We start from the raw sequence: 25,378 nt of genomic DNA on the forward strand, positions 1-25,378 counted from the left end.
GAAATAAAGCATTGTGAAAGAAATCAAGCAGGTTGCAGGAAAATAATGATCAAAAGGAAAGCAATATAATTCTTTTTACATTTTCCTGATTGTATTACTTTGCCTTATTTAAGATGTCATTCAGCTACATGTTCAATATATATCGACTTTGCATATCTAGCCCATGATAGGCAAGTCTTATGACCTCTTCAAAACTGAATTTGCATTTTTAATTGATCAAATGTAAGAAGAACCTTGACTACAGCCTACTCCAAACAAATCTCAGCCAACCACAAAAATTAAGACTATAGATATTAAAGTTTAAGCCGCTAGGCAGCCTTTGTTTATATCTGTTTAACAATATACAAGTAACATTATTGTGATGACCCGGGGGTGGCACAAAAGCAACAAAGTCACAAAAATAGGTAAAGTCCCTTTAATACCTCAAACTTGGCCCCCAATGTCCAGTTATCCTCGGCTGGAGATCAACCTCTTCCAAAAACAGTCTACAAAGGGAAGAAATGCAGTCCGAACCCAAAGTACAGATAAATTAGATATAAAAAAACCAACACAAACCACGCTGAAGTAATTAACACGACAGGCCAGGATAATAAATTGCAGACTTCCAAAAAATAAGGAAGCACACAGTTGGGAGGACGCCAACACCCAGATAAGCCTCAACCAAGATAATGCACACTTTCTTCCAGCAAGGTGCTGTGTGCAAACGCCCTTCTTATATCCTGTTCTCCCAGCTGCAACTAAGGAAAGGGATCAGGGCCCTTTTCTCTCCCGTAAGCCACATTGCTCCCTTCTCCTTTCCTCCCTGCGTGCCCTAGGATGAAGAGAGGATGGCCCTGGGTCTTCCTCTGAATGCCCAGCCGGACTGTGCCCTTCCCCCATTTCTTCCACAGCCACCGGAGCCACACTCCCACTCCCTGTCAGCTCCTCAATCTCCCCCTCAGAATCAGACTCCAACAAGGGCATGACAATTATGGAATTCATGGTAGTTACCTCAACCCAAATTAAATGCATAGTATAAACTTTTGTAAAATATAATCAAGATCATCTGGCTTCTAAACCTACTTAAATTATTGTCAACATGTTATTTAGATGCAAATTAACCCTGTTTACTACCACTGATTATCAGCTTAGAGGTTTTGAAAACCACTGATTGCCACTGACATTCTAGATCTCAGATTATATCAAGATTTAAACCAAAGGATAAAAAAAAAAACACGCAAGATGTGAGAAAGTGGTAAAGAGATATTTTGTTCAATTTTAAAAAGGGATGATAGCAACCCTGGAAACAGTTTCTGTCTTCAGCACTGCGAAAGTGCAACTAACCAACTGACCTGTTTGATGGGACTCCTGTCTTGAATAAGGGTGGGGGAGATGTAAACTCAGTTTTGACTGGTGGAAGTGCTACTTCTTTCTCCATATTTCCAGTTCTGCCCTGCTGCACCTTTAGAATAAAGTTTCTTCATTAGCGTTACCTAGTGCAAAATAAAGGATCTCTTCCAATAAATTACAAAAAAAAAAAAAAAAATAGCAACAAAACCCAATAATTTCTAAATATGGATGGTCATACTAGCAAACTGGTTATTGTGGCTTCAATTCAAAGTTCCTCCCTATTTCATTTGTCCAAGGAAATGTCACTTCTCAAAAACTCCAACAGCCACCCTGAAAATAAGTTGTTTTCAGAATAGGGAAGGGGAAGGTAATTTAAAACTTAGTCTGTAGTGTTATGAAGTGGGGGTGGGGGGGGGGGGAAGAATCAAAGTAGAATCCACCAAAGATTTGTGCTTTTATGCTTCAGCACTTGTAAAGTGTTTAACGAAAGTGTTTTTCTTCAGTATGGAATAGGAATAAAAACTGAGAAATATGGAGTACAATCAATATTTTATCAGTCAAACTCAGCTCCATTATGGGAAAATAGCTCTAGGTGGCATGTCTAGGGAAAATTACCTAAGCATCTGGTGCCGTTTCCATCAATCCCAAACATCAAAAAAGCAAACATGTAAAGAATATTTTTTTAAAAAAGTATTAAGCAAAGTCTAAAAATGTAGACTAATATTTTCCTGCAGACTGATAAGGTACACAATAACTTCCACTTGCTATTAAGCAAAGCAAATTGAACTATATGCATTATTAGACAAATAAAACCTAAACAACTGGCAGTTATTAGTCTCTTATATGGGGGACCATATGTATTTCTCCTCGGATGGGGGTGGGTGGGAAGCACAAATACCGTATGGTTATAAGCATACTTTTTCTTTAAAAAAAAAAAAAAAAGATTGCTTTGAATAAGACAGGCAAAATATCCTGCACTAATACTAGTTGGGGAAAGAGTTTCGTACCTCTTCCTGTATATTAAAAAAAAAAACCTATAAACTATAATGTTGTTTTCTAGTCCTTTAAGACAGTGCCCCCCCCCCCAACCTTTTGGGCACTAGGGACCAGTTCTGTGGAGAGGTTTTTCCATGGACCAGAGGGGGTGTGGTTTCATATGCTGGCTGCATCCCGTGGATGGGACTTCGGTTGTTTGTGCAGCCCAGTTTCTGGCATGCCACGGACCAGTGCCAGTCCATGGACTGGGGGTTTGGGGACCCCTGCTTTTAGAGCACTAGAGTTGATCATCTTATCCCTATTTTGGAAAAGCATACAGTGATTAACACATTATGGTGGAGCATTAGATTATGTAGACTTCTATATAACAACAATGGATACTTTTCACATTTTTCATCAGATTACATTAGTAAAAAGCATGAATGGACGTTGTAGCATTATGGAATATTACGGAAAAGCACAACCCCGCTCATATACTTGTGATGGTGATAAATCTGGAATTGAATGTAGAAAATGTGATTCAAATCCTCAATTATGAGGTAGTCTTGACCAAAGTGTCTTGGGTAATAGGCACAAATAAAATAGTACATAAGCATGTTTTATAAAAAAAAAAAAAAGCTCAACAAAGTAATAAAAAGATACTAATTCAAATCTTCATATTAGCTCTGCTTATAATTTAGCTTAATTCTTCAGTATCAAATGTTGAACAAATACTGCACACACTGATTGAAATGGGGCTTCCTACCCAAAAATTTTATACACACTCCCCCGTGAACATAAAATATGTAACCTTAGCATGGTTACAGATGTTGAACTAACCATCAGTATTTATACCTGTTCTCCTTTTTAAGTGATAAGAGGCTAAAATACTCCAGCCTGGAAAATAAAAAAGAATAATTGGGAGCCAACCAGCCAGATCCATCCTAAAAAAAATTCCCTACCAGGTCAATTTTCTATCATGTTTTAAAATAGCATTTTATTAAAACAAAGAAACAAAACAACTGAAGTTTCTCTTCATGGAAAAATAAGCATATTATATGCTTTCTACATTTTGCAAAACTGTTGTGCTGGTGTAAAAAATAAATAAAGTATTGGCCTTATGGCAAAATTAAGGTAATTTTCTCAAAAATATATTGGTTTTTAAGTACCTACCCATTTCTTCACACCATGTAAACGTCACGTATTAACTTGATGTGCATTTCCCACCCACCCCCAGGCATTCTCAAATGCCTAGTCAATGGTAACCATGTATCTAGTTGATAATTTCTTACACTGGCATGAAGCAAAGAGTTCAAGTCCTACCACAGCAAGGTCTGGTCTAGAATTGTCTTCAGCCTTAGAAGCACTCAAGAGAAAGCTAGAATTTGCCGCTTCACGATGCCGCTGAGCCTAACAATGTGGTCTCCGAAAGTCTTCTAGGCATATTAGAGGTTGGTGATTACTACAAGTTTGCGATCCTGATTTATGACAATCTAACGATATCTTATATACGAAGGTAGGGATGTGTGGAAGTACTTGTACATGAACTGTTCGTGGAACAGCTGTTTTCAGGTGGTTTGGGTCTAAACTCTAATACAAAACAGAGGTGGTTGATTCAGCTATGGAGCTGTTTGTTTGAATATGGGCTGAAATGGTTGTTACTGAAAGTAGTCGTTCAGGCAGGGAGGCTAAGGCTATTAGCAACAGTCCAGGGCAACCGAGAAAAAGACGACACTGCAAAAGGTGGAGGGGCACAATGGAATAGGCAGCAATACTATCTGTAGGAAGGCAAGAGAGAGTTAAGTGTGGCACACACCTGTCCTGTATCCTATGCTTTTTGCTTCAGCAGAAATAAAAAATAGTAAAAACATTCCAGGTTTCATTTCCATCAAACTATGCCTCCCCCAATATAACGGCAAAACTTTCAGAAAGTTAAAGCAGCCTTCGTTTCGTTTCAGATTCCAAACTACACACATTTTGTTTCGTGCACATTCTTACACAGGGAGAATAATTTCTTCAGTCAGCAGAATTTTGCCTGAACTTCATTTTTGAAGTTGGACCACCAAGAGAGAGAAAGCAAGGATCAAAAATGATACATGAAATCTGTAACGGAGTGACATATCTCAATAAAACAATGCAGCATATACATTATGTAACTGTCACAGCAATCATTAGTACATTATGCCATCAAGTCATAAGAGTTGCAGCAAGAAAGATAAAAAATAAGTGTTTCTACATGCAGCACATCTAAGAGAACATATTTTTTAAAAAGCTGGGGGGAAAAAACAGCTACGTCCACTTTTGTGTTTAGACTCAAACTTGGAAGTGGTATGGCAAACAGTAATTAGAGTGACTAAGGAAAGTTTACCAACATTCACCTTAAAAAGACTGTATGTGCCATCTGGAATCTCTGTCCCTGGCGTTACTTCCATAGCAATGTCTTCGGCCTAAGTTAAATAACACATTGCCCATTAAAACACCACATTATGGACTGATGGGCTACAACACAACTAACAACAGGTTACAAGCTAGTTGCAGTAAGTGATTCCACATTACCAACACAGAGGCCAACAAGGAAATGGAGCAAAATGGCTGGATGATAGGAACAAGGAAGGAAGGGAATGAACTTTTGAACCACACCAAGGGTTGCTAACACTGTGTGTGGAATCTAACTTTTGAAGGAAAATGGTTCTACAATTGTGAAACAAAGAGATTATTTTCATTACCGTTATTTTATTTGTAGCTGTGGTAACGGGTAAAATTTCGAGTCCCATTCGTATTCTCTTTTGTTTTTCACAGTAGGCTTTCCAAGTCTCTTCATTAAACCCATAATTGAAATAATCTGAGAGATCAGCGCCTTAAAAAGAAAACAACCAATATTCTAGGAGTTAAATGCAACTACTAGAAAAATGTGGAAGAATCCTGCCTTCCACAATGCTTTCTAGCTACTGGTTTTCCAAAATGAAAAGCAGCTGAATAATCATTTTGAAAAAAAGCCCTCTTTTTACAACATTCCCTTTTGTTTACTTCCCACCACCACTTAGCTATGTTTTATTACTTAGCTGTGCTTCAAAGGGGAGGCACTTTTTCCTATGTTAGATAAGCCGAAGTAGCTAAAACATCAAAACACTGAGTAAAAAACTTAAAAATGCAAAACATGCAACAACACATTCTCATGCGTCAAATCCAGCTGAGTAATACTTGTATTTTCCCTGCCTCTTGGAAGTAGCATTTTTATAAGTATTGGGTCTACAACATGCTGTGATTAGATTTCCCCTGAAAAAGGCATTATGAACACATTTCGTCTGCTTAGTTAAAACAAGAAAATCAAATTTCTGCTCACCTGCGGAGTTTTACTGACATGTTTTTACAATGCTATTTATTTCTGTGCAAAATTTTCTACCTGGTTTTCTCCAAGGTTTATCTTCAAAAGAATCCAAATCAACTTCTAATAGCGGAACACCATTAATGCTTCCTGGTGCATCAAGATCAACTCCTTTTACTTTGGTGCCTATAAAAAAAGAATACTTATTTTATTAGCCCACGACAACAACGTATATTATAAGTTTCTATAGTGAAAATAAGGTGCTTATTTCCTGCATACTGGCACTCATGAGCCCGATAGTTACTGTTCTTATAAACATTCTCTTACACTGTATCAATGCAATGTAGAATCTTAAGAGATACCTAAGTACAGAGCATAGCATTATTTTTCCTAGTTTCTTTCTTTGAGCTCTCAATAAATGCTTACCAGAGGATCCATAACTTCGCCCTCCTGTTTTAATATTGAGATTCACTGGTGCTGCTCCATACCTAAAAAATAACATTTTTACAGTAAAGGGTAAAAGATGAACAAGATTGTTGAGGAAATGATTTGAAAAAGTGTTCAGAAGTGCAGTGGTGTGCACTCACTTAAGTGTTAAAAGAAGCAACAACTTCTGGCTCAGCAAAGACACTGCAAAGCTTTTCCTCAGTTCTCCATACATGCACATACAAGTAGTCCACAGGCAATGATTAAGCCTCTAATTTCCATCACCCACTGCCATAATTGTAAAGCACAATTTTACACGACCATACTGCTTAGCAGTTCCAGCACTTCAATTGTGAGGAATGTATAATTGCTTTGCTGAAGATAGTTTGGAAATACAGTAACAACTTGGTTTTTTACTGGTTAAAATAGAATAGAATAACAGAGTTGGAAGGGAGACCTTGGAGGTCTTCTAGCCCAACCCCCTGCTCCAGCAGGAAACCCTATATCATTTCAGACAAATGGTTATCCAATCTCTTCTTAAACACCTCCAGCGTTGGAACATTCACAAGTTCTGGAGGCAAGTTGTTCCACTGATTAATTGTTCTGTCAGGAAATTTCTCCTTAGTTCTAGGTATTTTACTTGTTTCTGATCCCAATAGGAAATAATGTATGTAGCTCAGATTGGACAGTGGAGTCCTTGATGCTCTCTGAGCTTGGCTGTTTGCTTGCAGACATTTCATTACTCAACTAGGTAACATCATCAGTGCTGCTAGTGAGCTTGGTGTTTGCTCTCTGTTTATATACAACAGCTTGTATTTAAGCTAATTTTATAACACTGACAATGACAGGCAATCTGCTATATATAATAGGGAGCAAATCCTACACTTAGTCACACTGGTTGAATATGGTGTCTATACCTGATTTACATTAAAAAAAAACTATTATCAACTGTGACAAGTATTGCTGAAGTTTCAAAAAAGTGTAAAATGATTTGGGATGTAACATGAAGTAATTACTTTAGCATTCTTTAGAGCAGCGGTCACTAACCAGTGGGTCGCAAGAAAATTTGGGTGGGCTGCAAAGAAATGTCACCTCCAGAGCCCCCCCCCCCAAAGCAATTAATCCAAACTGGGCAAAAACACAAGGCTGCACCGCCCACATGGCCCACGGGAACCCTCCCCGCCCACTCACTCCTTACCCGGCAAACTTGTCTGCTAAGTTGCTATTTTTCCTTTTTCCGACCATCATCTGTTCTGCTGTGCTGGGAGATTTAGATTAACTAGGAAGCAGGAAATGGTTGGATTTCTTGCTTTCTAGCTAGTCTTTAGATCTTTGGCTCTGCTTTTAAGCACAGCTGAACCTCCCTTAGGACTGAAGCTTCTATTATTCAGGGCAGACTCAGGGCAAGCAAATTTTATATGACAGACTGAGCTAGCCGATGGCAGATAGATAGATCACTGAATGATTCTGTGAGCAACCCAATCTGCTTGCCTGTTTTGCCTGATTTTGGGTAAAAGTTGCTCTTTTATAAAAAATTCAATATTTATATAAATATTTATAATATTTACAGACAAGCCATACCCAGCCAGTCATGTGACCAAGCCATAACCACAAATTAGGCCACGCCCACAGAACCGGTTAGTGGTCCCTGGAATTTAAAATTATGAGTTTGGTGGTCCCTGAGGTCCAAAAGATTGGCGACCCCTGCTTTAGAGCATACAACTGTCTTCAAATCTATTACAACAAAGTAAACAAAAATGAATTTTATAGGTAGCATTAGATTTCTCTAAACATGAGGTTAATTGAAATAGCACTTAGCAATAGCACCTAGATTTATATACTGCTCTATAGTGCTTTACAATACTCTCTGAGCAGTTTACAACATCAGCCTATTGCCCCCAACAATCTGGGTCCTCATTTTACCGACCTCAGGATGGAAAGCTGAGTCAACCTTGAGTTAGTCAGGATCGAATTCCTGCCTGTAGGCAGCCTGCAATAGTGCACCACCACAGCTCCTAATAAATAACTCTAAATTCCACTGAAAAGTACATTTCAGTATTTTTATGGCAAAGCCCTTTTGAATTTTTGTGAGAAAATTGGTAAAATTACTTAGAAAACCTTTGTAATTCATGTGCTGTCAGGAGTAAAGCAAGAAGGAATACAGCAGACAGATCCACAGGAATGTAGATGACATTTTCTGGGTGGGGGAGGGAACAAGTGCGTGCAAAGGGTAGGTTGGGGCAGTGTAAGGATAATGAGAAATGCTGGGTGGGTCAGGAAAGGCACAAGAGGCACAGTGCAGGTCGGATAATGGTCAGGGTGGCATCTCTTCCGCATCCTTCACATAACAGTGTGAAGGATGCAGAAGAGATGCTGTATAGATTGGCAAAGTTCTACAGGGGTGCATCAGTGATTGACATGAACACAAAAGGGCTTGGGGGGGGGGGGAAGGGTAAGAAGGTGGGGAAACTTGCCCAGCAACTTGCAACATTCCCTGTCAGCCTTGACACTGACTTTCTGGGGAAGCTGGCAGGAAAGGTTGCAAGTGGCGATCATATGGTCCCTGGGTACTTGGCAACCAGTTGTTATGTGAGAACAGGTTGCCAAGAACCCAGACTGCAATCACATGACCATAGAGTTGGTCCTTTAGCTGGAAGCAATTGTTACTTGCTTCAAGGTAACAAAGGAAGGGATTTTTCATAAGCCTGCCTTAACTCAGAACCCGAAATCCAGATGATGAAGCAGTAAACAACTTACCCATACTGCGGTGCTCCTGTTTTAATATCACCAATAGTGACCTGAACATCATCTTCATCATCATCACTGTCACTGTCACTGTCATCTTCGGCCTCTGTCACTTTCTACCCACCCCCCAAAAAAGACTATAATTAGAAATTATATATAATTCAACTACGGTGGAAGTACCAACTACCTTTCTTGATACTATTTGAAAAGGCAACTGTATAATTGCAAATTCATAGCATTTCAAGATACGTTGTATAATCCAAACCTGTAGAGTCATGTATTCAGAAATAATCTTCTCAATGTGGATTATTTAAATCTTGTTTAATTCTAATGCTTGGTAAGAAAAATGTCTACTTGCCACAAGCAAAACATATTTGCAAGACACAAGCAAGATCCTCTACATGTGATGGCATTTTCTTTCCTTTGAGTCAAACTTGACTCCTTGCTACTATATGGCTTTCCAGAAGTGGCTTGCCAATGCTGTATTCTTAAGACTTAATAAAATAATTGTCTTATGGTAATCTGACAGTCTCTTGTGTCTAATTCCAGTTTCTTGCTTTTAATCCAGAATCCTTAAACTCTAGACCAAACTGGCACTCACTTGTTGAAATATAAATGAGCAAAATACAACCCTGGCAAGCATTTTGTATACTTGAAATACTTAAAAGCAGCGTTGGAAGAGATTTATTTGTATGCAGAAATAGAAAATGGGGAGAGACTTCTTAGCTGTTTCTCTGGTTCAAAGATGAAACACTAGTAGATATGCATAGAGGTGCTCTGAAAGTTTCTGAACTGAGTTTTCAATGTTACTGCTTAAATATGGTTTAAAACATGATGCACTCTCCACATAAGCCCTAAAAATAAAGTGGACCAATATTAAAGAAATGAATAAAAAAACATCATGTATTTATTGAAGACAATGATCCACAGCTATATATTTAAGTGTGGCAAAAGTATTTGAACCTCTAGGATTATCAATTCATTTGAACTGGAAATTAAGAGTCAGGTGTTTCTATCAATGGGATGAGAAACTGGTTTGAGTATGGCAGGTCTTGCCTTAGTGATAGAACAGAATTATGGATATTATCAAAATCTCATATTCACAACACAGCTATGTGGAAATATGGCTTGAACAAAGAAGATTTCTGAGAATAATTATTGATGCTTACCTGGCTAGAAAAGTTTAAGAAACTATATCTAAAGAGTTCAAATGCAACCAGTTTACTATCAAGCAGATCATGTAAAAGTGGAGACAATTCAACACATTCTTAACCTCCACAGGAGTGGTCCACCAACAAGATCACACCAAAAGCAAGGCATGCAATACTCAACATCTAAAGAACTAAAGGGCTCTCTTATATTGGCAAATGTCATGTTAATGAGATTGCCCTGACAGAAACACTGAACAACAATGGCAAGCTTGTCAAGATTGCAAGAAGTCACCACTCCCCCAAGAGAACACTGCTGCCCATCTATACGTTGTAAAAAACCACATGGATAACCCAGAAGGCTACTGAAAGATTGTTTTGGATGGACAAGACACCAACAAAGAATTTTGGAGATCTAATGAAAAGGGTTACTTTTGGAAAAAGGCAAACAATGTGTTCCACCATAGGAACCGTACCCCAATTCTGAAACATGGGGGTGGCAGGATCATGGTTTGGGTCTGCTTTGCTGCTTCTGCACCAGGATGGCTTGCCATCATTGATGGAGCTAGGAATTCTGAATTGTACTAGCAAATTCTATAAGAAAGGGTCAGGATACCTGTCTGTGAACTGAAGTTCAACACAAAATGAGTCATACGGCAAGACAATGAGCCAAAACGGGCAAAATCAAAACCCTGACCCATTACCTATAGCTCTGTTCGGGTATTTTCCCACGTCATTGTAGTTGTGCTTTTAAAGTTGTAGCAACGTTTCGGCAGAATCTCATCTGCCATCATCAGGCTTCTGTTAACTAACCTGAGCACAACCAAGCCCCCACCTGAACAGAACACACCTCCAGCCAATCAGAACACAGCCAACCCCCCAACCAATGAGAACACACCCCCACCCAATCAGAACACAGCCAAGCCCCCACCCAATCAAGTCACACCCCCACTAGCAGTTAAAAGGAAGAAGCAGCTGCAAGCTCACATCACTCTGAGAAGCACAGAGCTGAAGACACAAGCCTGAAGATGATGAGACTTCATCGAAACATTAATGAAATGAAATGAAATGAAATGAAGTGAAATGTTGTGGAAAGACCCAAAATGGGTTTTTCCACAACCTTTCATGCAAAGAAGCTCACTAACACCACTTTTATGTGGAGGAATGGGTTAAAATTCCTCTCAGCTGATGTGTAGGACTGAACAATTATCAAAAACATTTGTTAATGCTGTGCAAGGAGGGCACACCAGTTACCGGATAGCAGTAGCGCTTAGACACATATACTGCTTCACGGTGCTTTGCAGCCCTCTCTAAGAAGTTTACAGAGTCCACCTATTGGCCCCCAACAATCTGGGTCCTCATTTTACCAACTTCAGAAGGATGGAAATCTGAGTCAACCTTGAGCCAGTGAGGATCTAACCCCTGGCATTCTGCAAAATTAGCCTACAATACTGCATTCTAACCACTGCACCACCATGGCTTATGCTGAAAGCAAAGGATCACATATTTTTGCCACACACAAATCTACAGCTTTGGATTACTTTCCTCAATAGAGAAATGAGGAAGTATGTTTGTGAGTTACTTATTTAACTGGATTCTTTTTATCAAGCTTTGGGACTTGTGTTGAGAACAGATCCCATTTTAAATGATATTTATGCAATAATATTGAACATTAAAAAATGTTCACAAACCTTTAAGCACAATGGTACTTAGAATGCTACCAACAGGGCACACCAAGTGTAAATAAATCTGCCAGCAATGTCTAACAGATAATAGCTTTGGGGAAAGTACTGTACTCTTTTCTAGCACATCATTTAATCACTCAGCATTAGATGTGTAAAGTTATCCTCATACTTTCAACGTTGAGGACAATTTCAGCACCAATAACATTTGCATTCTGGACTTAATTTATCACACAGTGAAGTCTAATAAAATAATAAATTATAGGAATGTTCAAAAATGGTCCATTTGGGGGACAGAATGTTCCAGGGAATGCTAAATAAATAAGTTTCTCTTCCATACTATGCCAATCTAGGATTGTCCTGGAAGCTTTTTAAACTTTGGAAGTGATGCAATAAAATTGCAGGCATGGAAGATATTCCCTCAAATGTTCTGTTTCCAAAATAGACCCACCCCTAACAAATTATTACACCCACGCTGTATAGCCAATTGGTCCTCATGAATGGCTTGCTCAAAATTTAAAAAATATTACACAGATTTCCATAGTTCTAGTTTTATAAAAATACCATTTTCACTACGCCATTTTCAGCTGCTCCTTCTTCTTCATTTCCCGTTGGGGTTGGAACACTTCAAGATAAAATAAAAGGCATTAGCTGGTTGATAAGGACTGGTACTGGTTTTTTTAAAAAGTGTAATTTAAATGATTTGATAGAAAATACTAATGTTTTATATGTATTATAGTTTTGCTAGGAAAAAATTATAGTTTTGCTAGTAAAACCTTTATTTCTGGGAAATAAAAATGCAACTAGTAATTAAGCACAATAACACTTTGTTTCATTTGATTTAATGTGATTTCACTGATATTATATATTATGTCTTTCATTGTCCCCATTATTAAGGTATTAAAGTAACCGGGTTAAAAAAATCTTGTACCCTATATCTAATTAATTTTAGAAATGACAATAACTAGACAATTATGGTATTGACACTCAGAGGGTCTCTATTCATAAGAAGACTCTACTCACAGGAGATTATACTCAAGAGGCCAGAGTAGAATAGGATTTTAATAACATTGATTTATCATATTAATTACAAAAGTAATCAGGAAAATGCTCATTGAATTTTTTTCAGCCCGTAAGGTTCCAATTCAATTAGGATTTGAAATAAAATGAGCATAGATGACATTACTTAATAAAGTAATGAAGTATTTTCAGTTTGTAACATAGCTCTAACAAGACATGCTATCCCTAAGCTACATGTATGCTCAACTAATGTAACTACTTGTGACCATGAAATTATTTAAACTTTCTCAAAAATGTTCTAAACAAGTACTACTAAAAGTAGTCTCCTAGAACAGCACTACAAAGATGCACAATAAACTCTAAAAGCCTACTGAAATAATTTCAATTTCATAATTAAAATTGAGATATCTATAGAATCCATTTTACCAAGTTTCTTATATGGCTATTTATAAAAAAAACCTCACTGAATTGTATTGAACAATGAATAAAGTTTATATAGTCACATTTGGCATTTCATTACACACAAACCTGACAAATGCAGGTTAAGTAACTTCAACTTTCATTGAATTAGGAGCATTATTGGATGTTGATCTTCCATAACTCAATTCAAAATGCTAGTCTTGCTTTTAATGACCTGGATAATTCACATCTGACTTATTTGGATCTTAGAAAAATCTTTACAGAGACCTTCTCATGTGCACAGGCCCACTGAAAAAAGATTTTGTTTTTGTGACCCCAAAACACTGGGGACATGGGCAGTTTTATAAATTTGATTAATAAATAAAACTGATATTTGTTTTTTTAGGATAACTTATTCTATTGATTAAATTGATATGCCATCCATCCAAGTCAGTGACTCTCGACTGGATGCCACTCTTGTCTTTCCGAAAGGAGATTAAGACATTTTTTCTTATAATTTTACATTATTTTAGTGTATTGAACATAGTTCTAATCTGCAAAATTTTAAAATTATTTTTCATTTCTTGTCAACTACTTGTTTTCAGAAAAACAGTATAAAACTCTTAAAATAAGCTGTAAATACAACTGCACATATAAAGCCACATTTGGGTTTAGCTGCTTCTAAATATTCAGTGCAAAACTGAACAACAGAAATAAGACTGACTACACCTCACAATGAACATTATAAAAAAACTCACCTAGCAGGTGCTTCCTCTGGCCTTTCTTCTTCATTTTCATCTTTAAGAAGCAACAAAATCAAATCAAAATTATCTCAATATAGATATCAACCAGGATCACTTAATGATTTGTAGAATACACCTTAATTTCCATGCTAATTCTATATAATCTTTGCAGTTACAGAACCCCCTCAACGTCATGGCTCTTCAAATTTCAAACAAACTTATTCCATTGGACGGACAAAAATCCTTATTGTTAATCCTACGAAGGAGATTTTCCTGGACATCTTTCATTTGAACAGGTAGTTACCATCAGGAAACATCCTTTGTTGCTCAGAATCTGGGTTGCATATGTGGACATTACTCTCTCTAAACACCATATAACTTAAATGCAACCTATACAAATAGTCCAACTGAGCCCAAAATTTATGTCACTAATATGTTAAGTGAATCTTGCCACATTTTATGACTTTTTTCACCACACTTAAGTGAATCATTGCAGTTAAGTGGATGTGGTTTTCCCATTGACTTTGCTTGTCAGGTCACAAAGGCTGTCCCGTGTAAGATTGAGAGTATCTTGGTGGGAAAAGACCCAAACACGCCAAGACTGAAAGAATTTAAAGCAGCGGTTTTCAAGCTTGACAGCTTTAAGACTTGTGGACTTCAATTCCCAGAACTCCTCCTCCAAGTCATGTTAGCTCAGGAATTCTGGGAGTTGAAGTCCACAGGTCTGAAGAACCTTGGTCTGTGGTATAGGCCCTTCCATATCTATCCATGCATCCAGCCAGCCACCCATCCATATGTACTGGTATGCATACACACACACATGCATACATATATGTACAGATGTGTACATTTATGTATGCATGTGCACATATATGTATGCATGTGTGCACATACATACACACACACATGGACGGATAGATGGATGGAAATAGACACATACATATGAACATACATATAAATGTATATAAAGCTATCGCCTGGAAGTTAAACATTGTAATCCTGTGCGTGTGTATGTGTCTATTTCCACACACACACACACAGAGGACTACAATTTTTAATTCAGGGCCGGTCCAAAGCTTTGGTTCACCTCCTCAGAAACAAGAGGCTAAAATCGCATATTTTTTGCAAATAAAGGGGGTCGCGGGGAGCGGAAGGATGTTAGAAATCTGCCCGCCTTCCTCTTTCCAAGGAGACGGTGCCTCAAAAAGGCCCATCCTGGGGGGGAGAGCAGCACCGTGCCCCCTCCCCTTCTTTCCAAGGGGACTCCCTCAACACCACAGCTTCTCCCGGGGGGTTCCTCTGTCCGCCTTTGGCGGGGAAGTGAGGGAAACCTGTGGCCCCGCTAGGGGAAAGGTGGGTTAGGAAGGGAGGCGGCTAATCGAGTCCGAGGCCTTATCGAGGCCTTGCTTCCATCCGAGGCCCGGCCACAAACCCGGAGACTTGAGCGGGGGGGAGGGGGGGGGAGGGGAGAAGGAGGCGGGGGCGTCGAAAGCAGCGAAGAGGAAAAACCGTACCGCCGTAGAGCCACTCCTCCTCGTCGCCGGCCCCACTCAGCTCGGCCGCCAGTCGCTCCACCTCACCGCCCGCCGACATGGCCGACTCCCCTCCCCGCACACGCGCTCCGCCGGCCCGCCGCGCGAGACCGGACTGCACAGCGCGCCTGCGCACAACTCCCCTCCCCTTTTTTCCAACCCCCCCGCCTCCCTTCGCGTGGCAAACGAAAGGAGCGGAGCAGAACGGCGGCGGGGAGAGTCGTGACGGCTGAGAGAGAGAGAGGCCTTTCCCTTCCCTCTCTTCCTGAAAGGGGTGGGCGCTGTCGGCCTCCGCTTCTCCCGAAAGCCTAGAGAGGCTCCAGGAAAAATAGGCCAAGAAAGCGAATCTTCTCCCAGTCCCGAGGCGATTGGGCGCCGTCCTGAACGCTCCCGAGTACGGAAGTCCGGCCCAATCACGTTCGGCCTCCCCCCATTTGCGGCGCCCTTCAGGTGCGTCGGTCCACCGCCCAGCCTGAAGCGGGGCATTCTGGGAAATGTATTTCCATTTGGCCCGGGCGCTCTACCCGGATTTCTCTACTGCACACTTAAACGGGGAATACGAGAAGTATAAACCCTTCCATCCTCCACCATCCGGTCAGAGCTGAAGAAGCTTCTTTTGGATGAGAAGCGAACCGTCTTCAAAGAAAAAAAAAACCAAGAAAGTCCATTGGCGTCCTGATGATTGTAGGGGGCGTGCATAAGCGCACCAACGTGCCTACCGTCCCTGTCTTATTGTTTCTCTTATTCTTTTATTTTTCTTATATGTACCCATTTCATGTATTCACAACTATGTATACATTTGTACTTATTATCTTGTAAACAATTGGCAAATCAAATAATAAATAAATAAATAATAAATAAATAAATAAATAAATAAAAAATAATAAATAAATAAAAAATAAATAAATAAATGAATGAATGAATGAATGAATGAATGAATGATAATCAGGTCCCCAAGCCAAGGATTTTTGGTCTAACGCTCAAGAAAGATGCTTGGGTATATAATTGGTGCACTGGTCTTGATTTATTAAATTTCCAACCCATATTTGTGAATTTTCAGGTTTTTCTTAACTAAAACAACCTATCAAAAGTTTTCCACTCATCCACACTCACAATTCCCTTGATATTTATGAAGCAACAGCATGGTATTTTGGAGCTTCTAATGCTTTTAAGACCAAAAATTTTACCTTACCAACATTTTCTTTGCTTTCACATAAAGAGACACAACCCATTTAAGCCCTTTAAATGTTACCTTTATCATATTTGAGTCTGAAACTCCTTTCCATATACCACCACTCTTCTCTTTCCTTCTTTCTCCCTGTCATCGTCTTCAAATTTAGATGCTGCTTAAATTTTTTAATTTTTTTTTATCCCCCTAAAGTAACAGAAATCGAGTCTGCCTAAAAGGCTGGATTCTTTGGCTTTGGAAGATCTCCAGGTGTTATCAGTTGACTATGATCAGACTATAATGGATTAGTAACATTCTGTAAATACTTACATTCCCTTTATTGCTTTATAATCCAAGGTCAAATCCTGGCATTAAACATAGTTTAGCTTTGGGAAATGACTCCTGGATCAAATAAAAACATTTCTGTAACTAGCAGCCTTGCACCACTCTTTATAAAAAAAATGTGAAATCTGCTTATCTTTACTAAAGACTATTTTACTGTTAATAAAGTACAAAAGCTACAATCCTTTGGGGCCCTGCTGCTCAATCTTGGCAGTTTCCAGATACATAGTTTTCAACTCCCAGAATGGAAATGGCTGAAAATTCTGGGAGTTGAAGTTCACACAGTTGAAAATAGCTAAGAAATATAATATAGAAATAGCTAAGAAATAGCTAGCAACATTTTATCTCAGACTTCACACATTACTGATCATAGGTGCTTTGTAATAGCATGAAGTTTGCCTGAATGATTCATAGCTATGACCATCATATCTGTTCTTTAACATCTCACAGCCAGACAGTTCAGACAATCTGTCTAAACTTCATGACTCCTTGACTTGGTAAGTATTCAGCACTTGTTACTTGTAAGAATATTTTCTGTTCTATAAAGATGTATACGATTACATTTTAGGAATAGCTAACACCCAAGAAGATAGGCTCAAGATCCAGATGGATCTTGACAGATTCGAACAGTGGGCCGCATATCTAACAAAATGAAATTCAATGTAGAAAAAAGTAAAGTCCTACACTTAGGCAAGAAAAACCAAAAGTACACATATAGACTGGGTGAAACCAGGCTCAATAGTAGTAACTGTGAGAGGGATCTTGGAGTCTTAGTGGACAACCAGCTAAATATGAGCCAGCTGTGTGCAGCAGCAGCAGCCAAAAAAGCTAATGCAATCCTAAGTTGCATTAACAGAGGGATACAATCGAGATCAAGTGAGATACTAATACCACTCTATAAAGCCTTAGTAAGATCACACCTAGAGTACTGCATCCAGTTTTGGTCACCATATTATAAAACAGATGTTGAGACTCTAGAAAAAGTACAGAGAAGAGTAACCAGGATGATTAGGGGACTGAAGGCTAAAACATAGGAATAATTGTTGCAGGAACTGAGCATGGCTAGTCTAGTGAAGAGAAGGACCGGGAGACATAGGATAGCAGTCTTCCAATATTTGAGGGGCTGCCACAGAGAGGAGGAGGGGGTCAAGCTATTTTCTAAGGCACCCAAAGGCCAGACAAGGAATGATGGATGGAAACTGAAGAAGGAGAGATTCAACCTAGAAATAAGGAGAAACTTTCTGACAGTGAGAACATTCAACCAATGGAACAGAAGTTGCCCTCGGAAGTTGTGGGAGTTTCATCACTTGAGACTTTCAAGAAGAGATTGGACTGCCATTTGTCAGAAATAGTGTATGGTCTCCCGCTTGGTGGGGGGTTGGACTAGATGACCTACAAGGTCCCTTCCAACTCTGATTATCTGTCATCTGTTACCTAATCTGGTGATGGGGGGAAACTTATAAATGTTTTTTTAAATATTTTAACACTCTGGAACTTCCAGGGGTCATTTTTGTTATGTAACATTGCAAAACAATTTTGTCAATCAGTGTTTTGGATCTGGAATATAACTGATGAAATAATAAAACAAAATAAAACAAAATGATCTATTAAAATCACATTTACAGAAATGAAGGTCCCCTGCTTTTGTAGTACTGAGTAATGAGAATGCTGCAAATATTGAATCCGTAATACAATTATTATGTCTGGCGATTAATCCCATGTTCAGACACAAGCAATCATGTGATATTGTGATGACCGTTTGACCATCATGATCTTATGAAAGCAACTTATGACCACCATTGAGCGCAAAATGTATGTTGCTAGGTGAGACATTTGTTACGTGAGTTTTGCCCCATTTTACGACTTCTCTTGCCATGTTTGTTAAGTGAACCACTGCAGTTCACAGTTGTTAAGTGAATCTGGTTTCCCCATTAACTTTTGCTTGTCAGAAGGTCGCAAAAGGGGATCACATGACCCCCGGGACACTATAATGGTCATAAATGCCCTTGTTGGAGTCCGATTCTGAGGGGGAGGTTGAGCACCTGACAGGGAGTGGGAGTGTGGCTCTGGTGGCTGTGGAAGAAATGGGGGAAGGGCAAAGTCCGGCTGGGCATTCAGAGGAAGACCCAGAGCCATCCCCTCTTCATCCTAGGGCATGCAGGGAGGAAAGGAGAAGGGAGCAATGTAGCTTACGGGAGAGAAAAGGGCCCTGATCCCTTTCCTTAGTTGCAGCTGGGAGAACAGGATATAAGAAGGGCGTTTGCACACAGCATCTTGCTGGAAGCAAAGTGTGCATTATCTTTGTCGAGGCTTATCTGGGTTTTGGCGTCCTCCTAACTGTGTGCTACATTATCTTTTGGAAGTCTGCAATTCATTATCCTGGCCTGTTGTGTTAATTCTTTCAGTGTGGTTTGTGTTGGTTTTTTTATTTCTAATCTACCTGTACTTTGGGTTCGGACTGCATTTCTTCCCTTTGTAGACTGTTTTTGGAAGGGTTTGATCTCCAGCCGAGGATAACTGGACATTGGGGGCCAAGTTTGAGGTATTAAAGGGACTTTACCTATTTTTGTGACTTCGTTGCTTTTGTGCCACGTCCTGGGTCATCATAGTATCCAAATGTAAATCACATTACCACAGAGATACTGCAACGGTCAGAAGTGTGAAAAATGATCCTAAATCGCTTTTTTCCAGTGCCGTTGTAACTTAGAGCAGTCACTAAATGAACTGCTGTAAGTTGAGACATACCTTCAGTATTTAATTCACAATTAAAACTAGGGTAATCTCTGGACTGCGAAATTTAGCCTCAGAAGCAAAAGGACTCCAGTACAAATTAACAGAATTTGGAGACTTGCAGAATTATGGTACATCCATATTCCCTTGCAATTTTTCTCCCTTAAGCACAGCCTGTTAGGCAGAAAATGTGGGTCACTAAATGAACTGTTGTACATCAAGGACTAACTGTATTCTCACAATAAATACATACATTTCCAAACTAGACTGTGTTGTTTCTCTGTGTCATATGAGTATATGCATACCATAATTTTGTATTTATTGATCTTGTTATTTTTATGTAGTGTAAAATTGGAGGTGGTGACCCTTTATAAGAGCTGTATGAATGAATGAATGAACGAACAAACAAATGAATTTTTTATTGGCCAAGTATGATCGGACATACAAGGAATTTTTCTTGGTGCATATGCTCTTAGTGTACATTAAAGGAAAAGATACATTCAACAAGAATCATAAGGTACAACACATAATGTATGCAACAAAATTTCATTTTTAATGCATGCCAATCAGTGCACATTCAAAGTAACAATAAAATTTTATTCTATTCTATTCCCATCCATTCTTTTTCTCTGTTCTATTCTATTCTATTTATTCTAATCTATTTATTCTAGTCTATTCTATTCTTCATTCCACTATTCTATTCTATTCTATTCTATTCTATTCTATTCTATTCTATTCTATTCTATTCTTCATTCCACTATTCTATTCTATTCTATTCTATTTATTCTAGTCTATTCTATTCTTCATTCCACTATTCTAGTCTATTCTATTTATTCTATTCTATTCTATTCTTCATTCCACTATTCTATTCTATTCTATTCTATTCTATTCTATTCTATTCTATTTATTCTAGTCTATTCTTTATTCCACTATTCTAGTCTATTCTATTTATTCTAGTCTATTCTATTTTCTATTCTATTCTCTATACTATTCTATTCTATTTATCCTAGTCTATTCTATTTATTCTATTCTATTCTATTCTTCATTCCACTATTCTATTCTAGTCTATTTATTGTAGTCTATTCTATTTATTCTAGTCTATTCTTTATTCCACTATTCTATTCTATTCTATTCTATTCTATTCTATTCTATTCTATTCTATTCTATTCTATTCTATTTATTCTATTCTATTCAAATCTATTGTGCAAAATTTTAGGTAACCGTTAGAATATGAATTCAGATTGGGAAAGCAGAGGATTAAAGTGAAACGAGATAAAATGGGGTGGGGGTGGGGAGGCCATGAAATAGACCAGAGAAAGGAATAACGACCTGCATGTAATCATCCCCGAACAACTATCCGCACCGCCCACTTTTAACAATCCTTCTTACCAGGGGTCTTCAAACTTGACAGCTTTAAGGCTTGTGGACTTCAACTCCCAGAATTCCTCCTCCAGTCGTGTTAGCTGAGGAATTCTGGGAGTTGAAGTCCACAAGCCTTAAACTTGCCAAGTTCGGGGATTCCCTGCTTCGTACCTTCCTCGTTTCTCTCCGCGAATTCAAGGCTTCACTTTCCGGGGCTCCCAACTCCCGACGCCCGAGCCGCGTCCTCGGCTCACCCTTGAACAGCCAATCCGCGCGGGGCGCCGACTACGACGACGTCATCTCTCCGCGCCCAAGCCTTTTGCAAGATAGGGCATGGTGGTGATGCCGTGGCTCAGCGGGCTGCGATCTCTTCCTTGATCCCGACACGGGGCGGGATCCCGGATGTCTTTCCAATCGCTGGTCTCGGCCAGGTTCCCCCCGGCGGCGCAACGTTTCCCAAGCTATGGAGGCCAAAGGGCATCTTTGCGCTGCTAATCGCCTGTCTTGCTAGCCCGGAGGTGGTGCCCGCTTCCCGGGCATAGACGGTTGGACGGCTTCCACTATACAGAATACAAAATAACAAGAGTTGGAAGGGACCTTGTGGGTCATCTAGACCAACCCCCTGCCCAAGCATTGAAGGGGGGGTTCCCCAATACCTGGGCAGGGCGATGTCCGCCGCCGCCCCTCCTAAACCCCCACCTGGGGTGCCTTCTTTCTGCCGCCGAGCTTGGGAGCCGGTGTTTGCCAAGGTGAAGCAAGCCGTGGTGTTCCTGGACCCGGCCTGCGCAGAAAGCCTCCACTGGACCTATGGTGGGTTGGAGGCGCTCTTGCAAGCTGGCGCCCTCAACGTCAAGGAGTTCTCCAGCTTTGAATCTGGGGAGGCTGAGCAACCCAAAGCCGTCTTCGTGGTCAGCACCGCCTTGAAAGGCCAGACCTTGGACATCATCCGGGACATCATGAGCCTCAGCTGCTTCCAGTACTGCGTGGTCTTCACCGGGGTCAGCCACGCGGTGCACTTGCAAGCGTACAACACGCCCCTCGGCGCCGAGGCCGAGAGCTCTGGCCCGGTGGTCTTCGAACAGTTTGAAGAGAAGCTTTGCCAGTGGATGGGCAACATGAACTACACTGCGGAGGTGCACCATGCTGCTTTGTTTCTGGCTCCCCTCTCGCCTCACCTTTTTGTGACGCCGGCCTTTGCAGCGCTTTTCCCTTTGATGGTGGAGGATTTGATGCACCTCAATAGGGCGCGACCTGAGAAGAAGAAAATCAGCCACTTGAGTGATGTGGATTTCTTCTCCCTGCCTTCCGAGTTGCAGCTTGCCATCCGGTCGCTGGTGTCAGATCTCAACAGCTTGTTGGAGTACCTTAGTGTTCGGGAGGAATGTTTCGCCGTTGGATCACTCAGCAAGATTATTGCAGGGGATCTGGCGAATTATTCCCAGGCCAAGCTCAGGAGGAAAAATGCACAAAATAAAGCTGCTATCATTTTTGTGGACCGGACATTAGATTTGACAGGTAAGAACCCGGATGTTGATTTAAAAGATATTGTGGTTAGCCAACAGCAGGTGCAGACGGCTGAGGAGAGCGAGGACTCAGATGAGGGGCCAGGACCATTAGGGAGTGGACTGCTGCCTTCAGAGGTTGTGCGAGCTGGCAGCAGCGATGAGGAGGTTCCCGAGGAGCCTGTGCCAAGTGCGCATGCGCGCAGGGCTGCTTGCAGGAAAGAGCAGCTGCAGCAGCATGGGAGACTGGGGAGTAAGGCTGCAAAGTAATGGGCCCTCCTTCAAGAAGATAATAGCCAGCTGTGAATCGGACCTTCTTTGCAGGAAGCAAAGATGGTTTGAAACTTGAGCCTCGTGGACATTGCAGTATCTTAGTTGGTATTTGAAGACTTGTGTTGTAAAATATTTCTAAGTAACCTTATCTGTTATTCTTGGCAGCCTCGCACAAATTTGGCTTATCAAAGTTAATTAGTTTGCAACAGCCTTTTAACCGGGGATTCGTAAGAATCATTAAAAGGTTTCTGTTCCGTTTGGTTTGTTTGTTTTATTGGAAAAGGGTTTAGGTCAGAACAGGTATTGTCAAACTGATGTAGGAATTATGGTATTTGGATATGATTTAGGATTTTTTTATTAAAAAGAAAGATTAGAATCATTTTGAAAGTATAGACATCATAAGATAAGATAATCTTGGTTGTCACTTTTTTCTGGCACACATTAAAAAATGAAATTCTGATGCTCGCTTTCAAAATATATTCATACCTATATATGCACATACACATACATATATCTATGTTAGACACACACACATATTAATCACAACCATTTAGAAAACTTAGCAGAAAAAAAAGTCTTGAGAGTTAACAAGGTTGACACTATATGTATAAAGCTATTACAGAATCTAGTGATTCTGTTTCGGAACAAAGAAAACCAGCCATGGAGAAGATGTGTAGCATCCCAGGCAATGCAGGTAGTCCTCAACTTATAACAGTTCATTCATATAGGTCAGTTGTCAAGCACCCAGATGTAAATCAGGTGACCATTGGGATGCTGCAAGGGTCATAAGTGTGAAAAATGGTCATAAGTTATTATTTTCAGTGTTGTTCTAATTTTGGTCACTAAATGAACTGTTGTAAGTCAAAGACTACCTGTACCGCAGGCTAACTCTGCCCTCTGCCAGGAGTTCAATCCTGACTCAAGATTGACTCAACCTTCCATCCTTCCAGTAAAATGAGGACCCAGATTGTTGGGGTAATATGCTGATTTGGTAAACTGCTTACAAAGTGCTGTAAAAGCACTACAAAGTGGTATATAAGTCTGTGCTATTGCTATTTTTAGAAGAAGTATGATTAAGGAGGCTGAAGATTAGTAAAACATGGACTAGAAATTCTCTTGCATGAATGAAGCCCATAAAGGCAGAAATGTTCTTTTTTTTTTTTACTTCAAAACCACTTTATTATTTTAAAGGCAACTAGAAGCACTTTCATAACTATTTCTTAAGCAAAATGAAGTCATATTTCCTTTAATGTGACAAGATAATTAGTATGTGGATTTTATTTTAAGAATATATTGAATTTCTGAACCAGTTGAGGTTTAATTAAAACATACATCACTTATGGATTCAGACAAAATTACAAAGCACAGAACTGGAAACATTCAAAAGCCCTAGAAAAAAACCCCAAAACCTAATTATAACAGGCCCTCCAACATTGAGCAGATAATTAAAAAGGTAAAGACCAAAACAAAATGTGTGTTACCATCAGTAAATATTTCATAGCAAGGATTTCAATCGTTTTTGTTCTTCCTTTTGCCCCATATATATGACATGACATTAGAGATAGATGGTGAGTATACCTTTCTAAAGTAGTGTCTAGGTCACTACCATTTATCACAATTATATTTTACCTATATTCTGAATAGAATAATGAATATTACATGATAATGGGAGCCACTTTGCTTCCCTCCCTCAAAACTAAGAAATTAGTTATATTCAATAGCAAAATCAGTACAAATAACTAAAGGGCTCCCAGTCATTCAAGTAATCAGCTTACTGGTGTTAATAAAACTTGCTCACTGTGACATAGATGAGTAGCATGTTAATCTGCTCAACAATGATTGTTAGAGTTTCCAGTCTCAGTACCATTTGTACCAATATAGTTAAAGCCAAAGCATGCAACATTTAGGGTGCTTCTTTCCAGTGCAAGGACATGATCCAAGAAGAGTTGATAAGGCAGAAAATATTCTTATGACGTCTGTTGTCAATAGCAGCTGAAACTTAAGACGTCAAGCTGGGCTAAAGAAAACACTCTGATTTCTGGCAGTTGTCAGCTGAACAGGTACTACAGGAGTACTTTGACAAGATCAGTTATCTTGGAACAGTACACATCAGTTGCTGTTACTTTCAGGGGTCTTCAAACTTGACAGCTTTAAGACTTGTGAACTTCAACTCCCAGAATTCCTCCTCCAAGTCATGTTAGCTCAGGAATTCTGGGAGTTGAAGTCCACAAGTCTTAAACTTGCCAAGTTTGAAGATGCTTGGTCTGTGGTAAAGGGCCTTCTATATCTATCTATCTATCTATCTATCTATCTATCTATCTATCTATCTATCTATCATCCATATCTATCCATATCTAATCTGTATTTCTCTCTATCTATCTATCTATCTATTATCCATCCATCCATCCATCCATATCTAATCTGTATTTCTCTCTCTCTATATACTCTCTATCTATCTATCTATCTATCTATCTATCTATCTATCTATCTATCTATCATCTATCTATCTATCTATCTATCTATCTATCTATCTATCTATCTATCCATCATCTATCTATCTATCTATCTATCTATCTATCTATCTATCTATCTATCTATCTATCTATCTCTATGTATCATATCTCTCTCATCTATGTTTACAGATAGATGAGAGATATGATATATAGATATAGAGACA

The 25,378-nt window shown here is 39.5% G+C and overlaps 2 protein-coding genes across 41 annotated transcripts in view; one reads left to right on the plus strand and one right to left on the minus strand.

The window, feature by feature from the left end:
• The window catches only part of FIP1L1 (factor interacting with PAPOLA and CPSF1), a 39,722-nt gene extending 23,967 nt beyond the window's left edge, over positions 1–15,755 (minus strand). For 11 of the 40 annotated variants that reach the window (XM_026683897.2, XM_026683896.2, XM_026683895.2 and 8 more), the window contains exons 1-10: positions 15,307–15,755; positions 13,808–13,847; positions 12,195–12,255; positions 8,813–8,916; positions 6,056–6,117; positions 5,708–5,815; positions 5,031–5,161; positions 4,683–4,751; positions 1,332–1,441; positions 423–485 (exon numbers count right to left, since the gene is read on the minus strand). In XM_026683897.2, coding sequence (XP_026539682.1) covers positions 423–485; positions 1,332–1,441; positions 4,683–4,751; positions 5,031–5,161; positions 5,708–5,815; positions 6,056–6,117; positions 8,813–8,916; positions 12,195–12,255; positions 13,808–13,847; positions 15,307–15,385 — 827 coding nt within the window. In that variant the 5' untranslated portion in view covers positions 15,386–15,755. The remainder of the gene's footprint in view (positions 1–422; positions 486–1,331; positions 1,442–4,682; positions 4,752–5,030; positions 5,162–5,707; positions 5,816–6,055; positions 6,118–8,812; positions 8,917–12,194; positions 12,256–13,807; positions 13,848–15,306) is intronic. The other 29 variants (XM_087963557.1, XM_087963553.1, XM_087963552.1 and 26 more) reach the window with 3 other exon arrangements.
• Positions 15,756–21,025: 5,270 nt separating this feature from the next.
• Positions 21,026–25,378, plus strand: part of SCFD2 (sec1 family domain containing 2) — a 172,001-nt gene continuing 167,648 nt past the window's right edge. Inside the window, exon 1 of the mRNA XM_087963528.1 lies at positions 21,026–22,441. Within this exon, the coding sequence (XP_087819654.1) occupies positions 21,595–22,441 (847 nt within the window). The 5' untranslated portion in view covers positions 21,026–21,594. The remainder of the gene's footprint in view (positions 22,442–25,378) is intronic.

This window comes from Notechis scutatus, chromosome 4 (genome assembly GCF_049901735.1).
Source record: "Notechis scutatus isolate UNSWTSFEM ecotype Mainland chromosome 4, rNotScu1.2, whole genome shotgun sequence".
Classification (NCBI taxonomy): Eukaryota; Metazoa; Chordata; class Lepidosauria; order Squamata; family Elapidae; genus Notechis; species Notechis scutatus.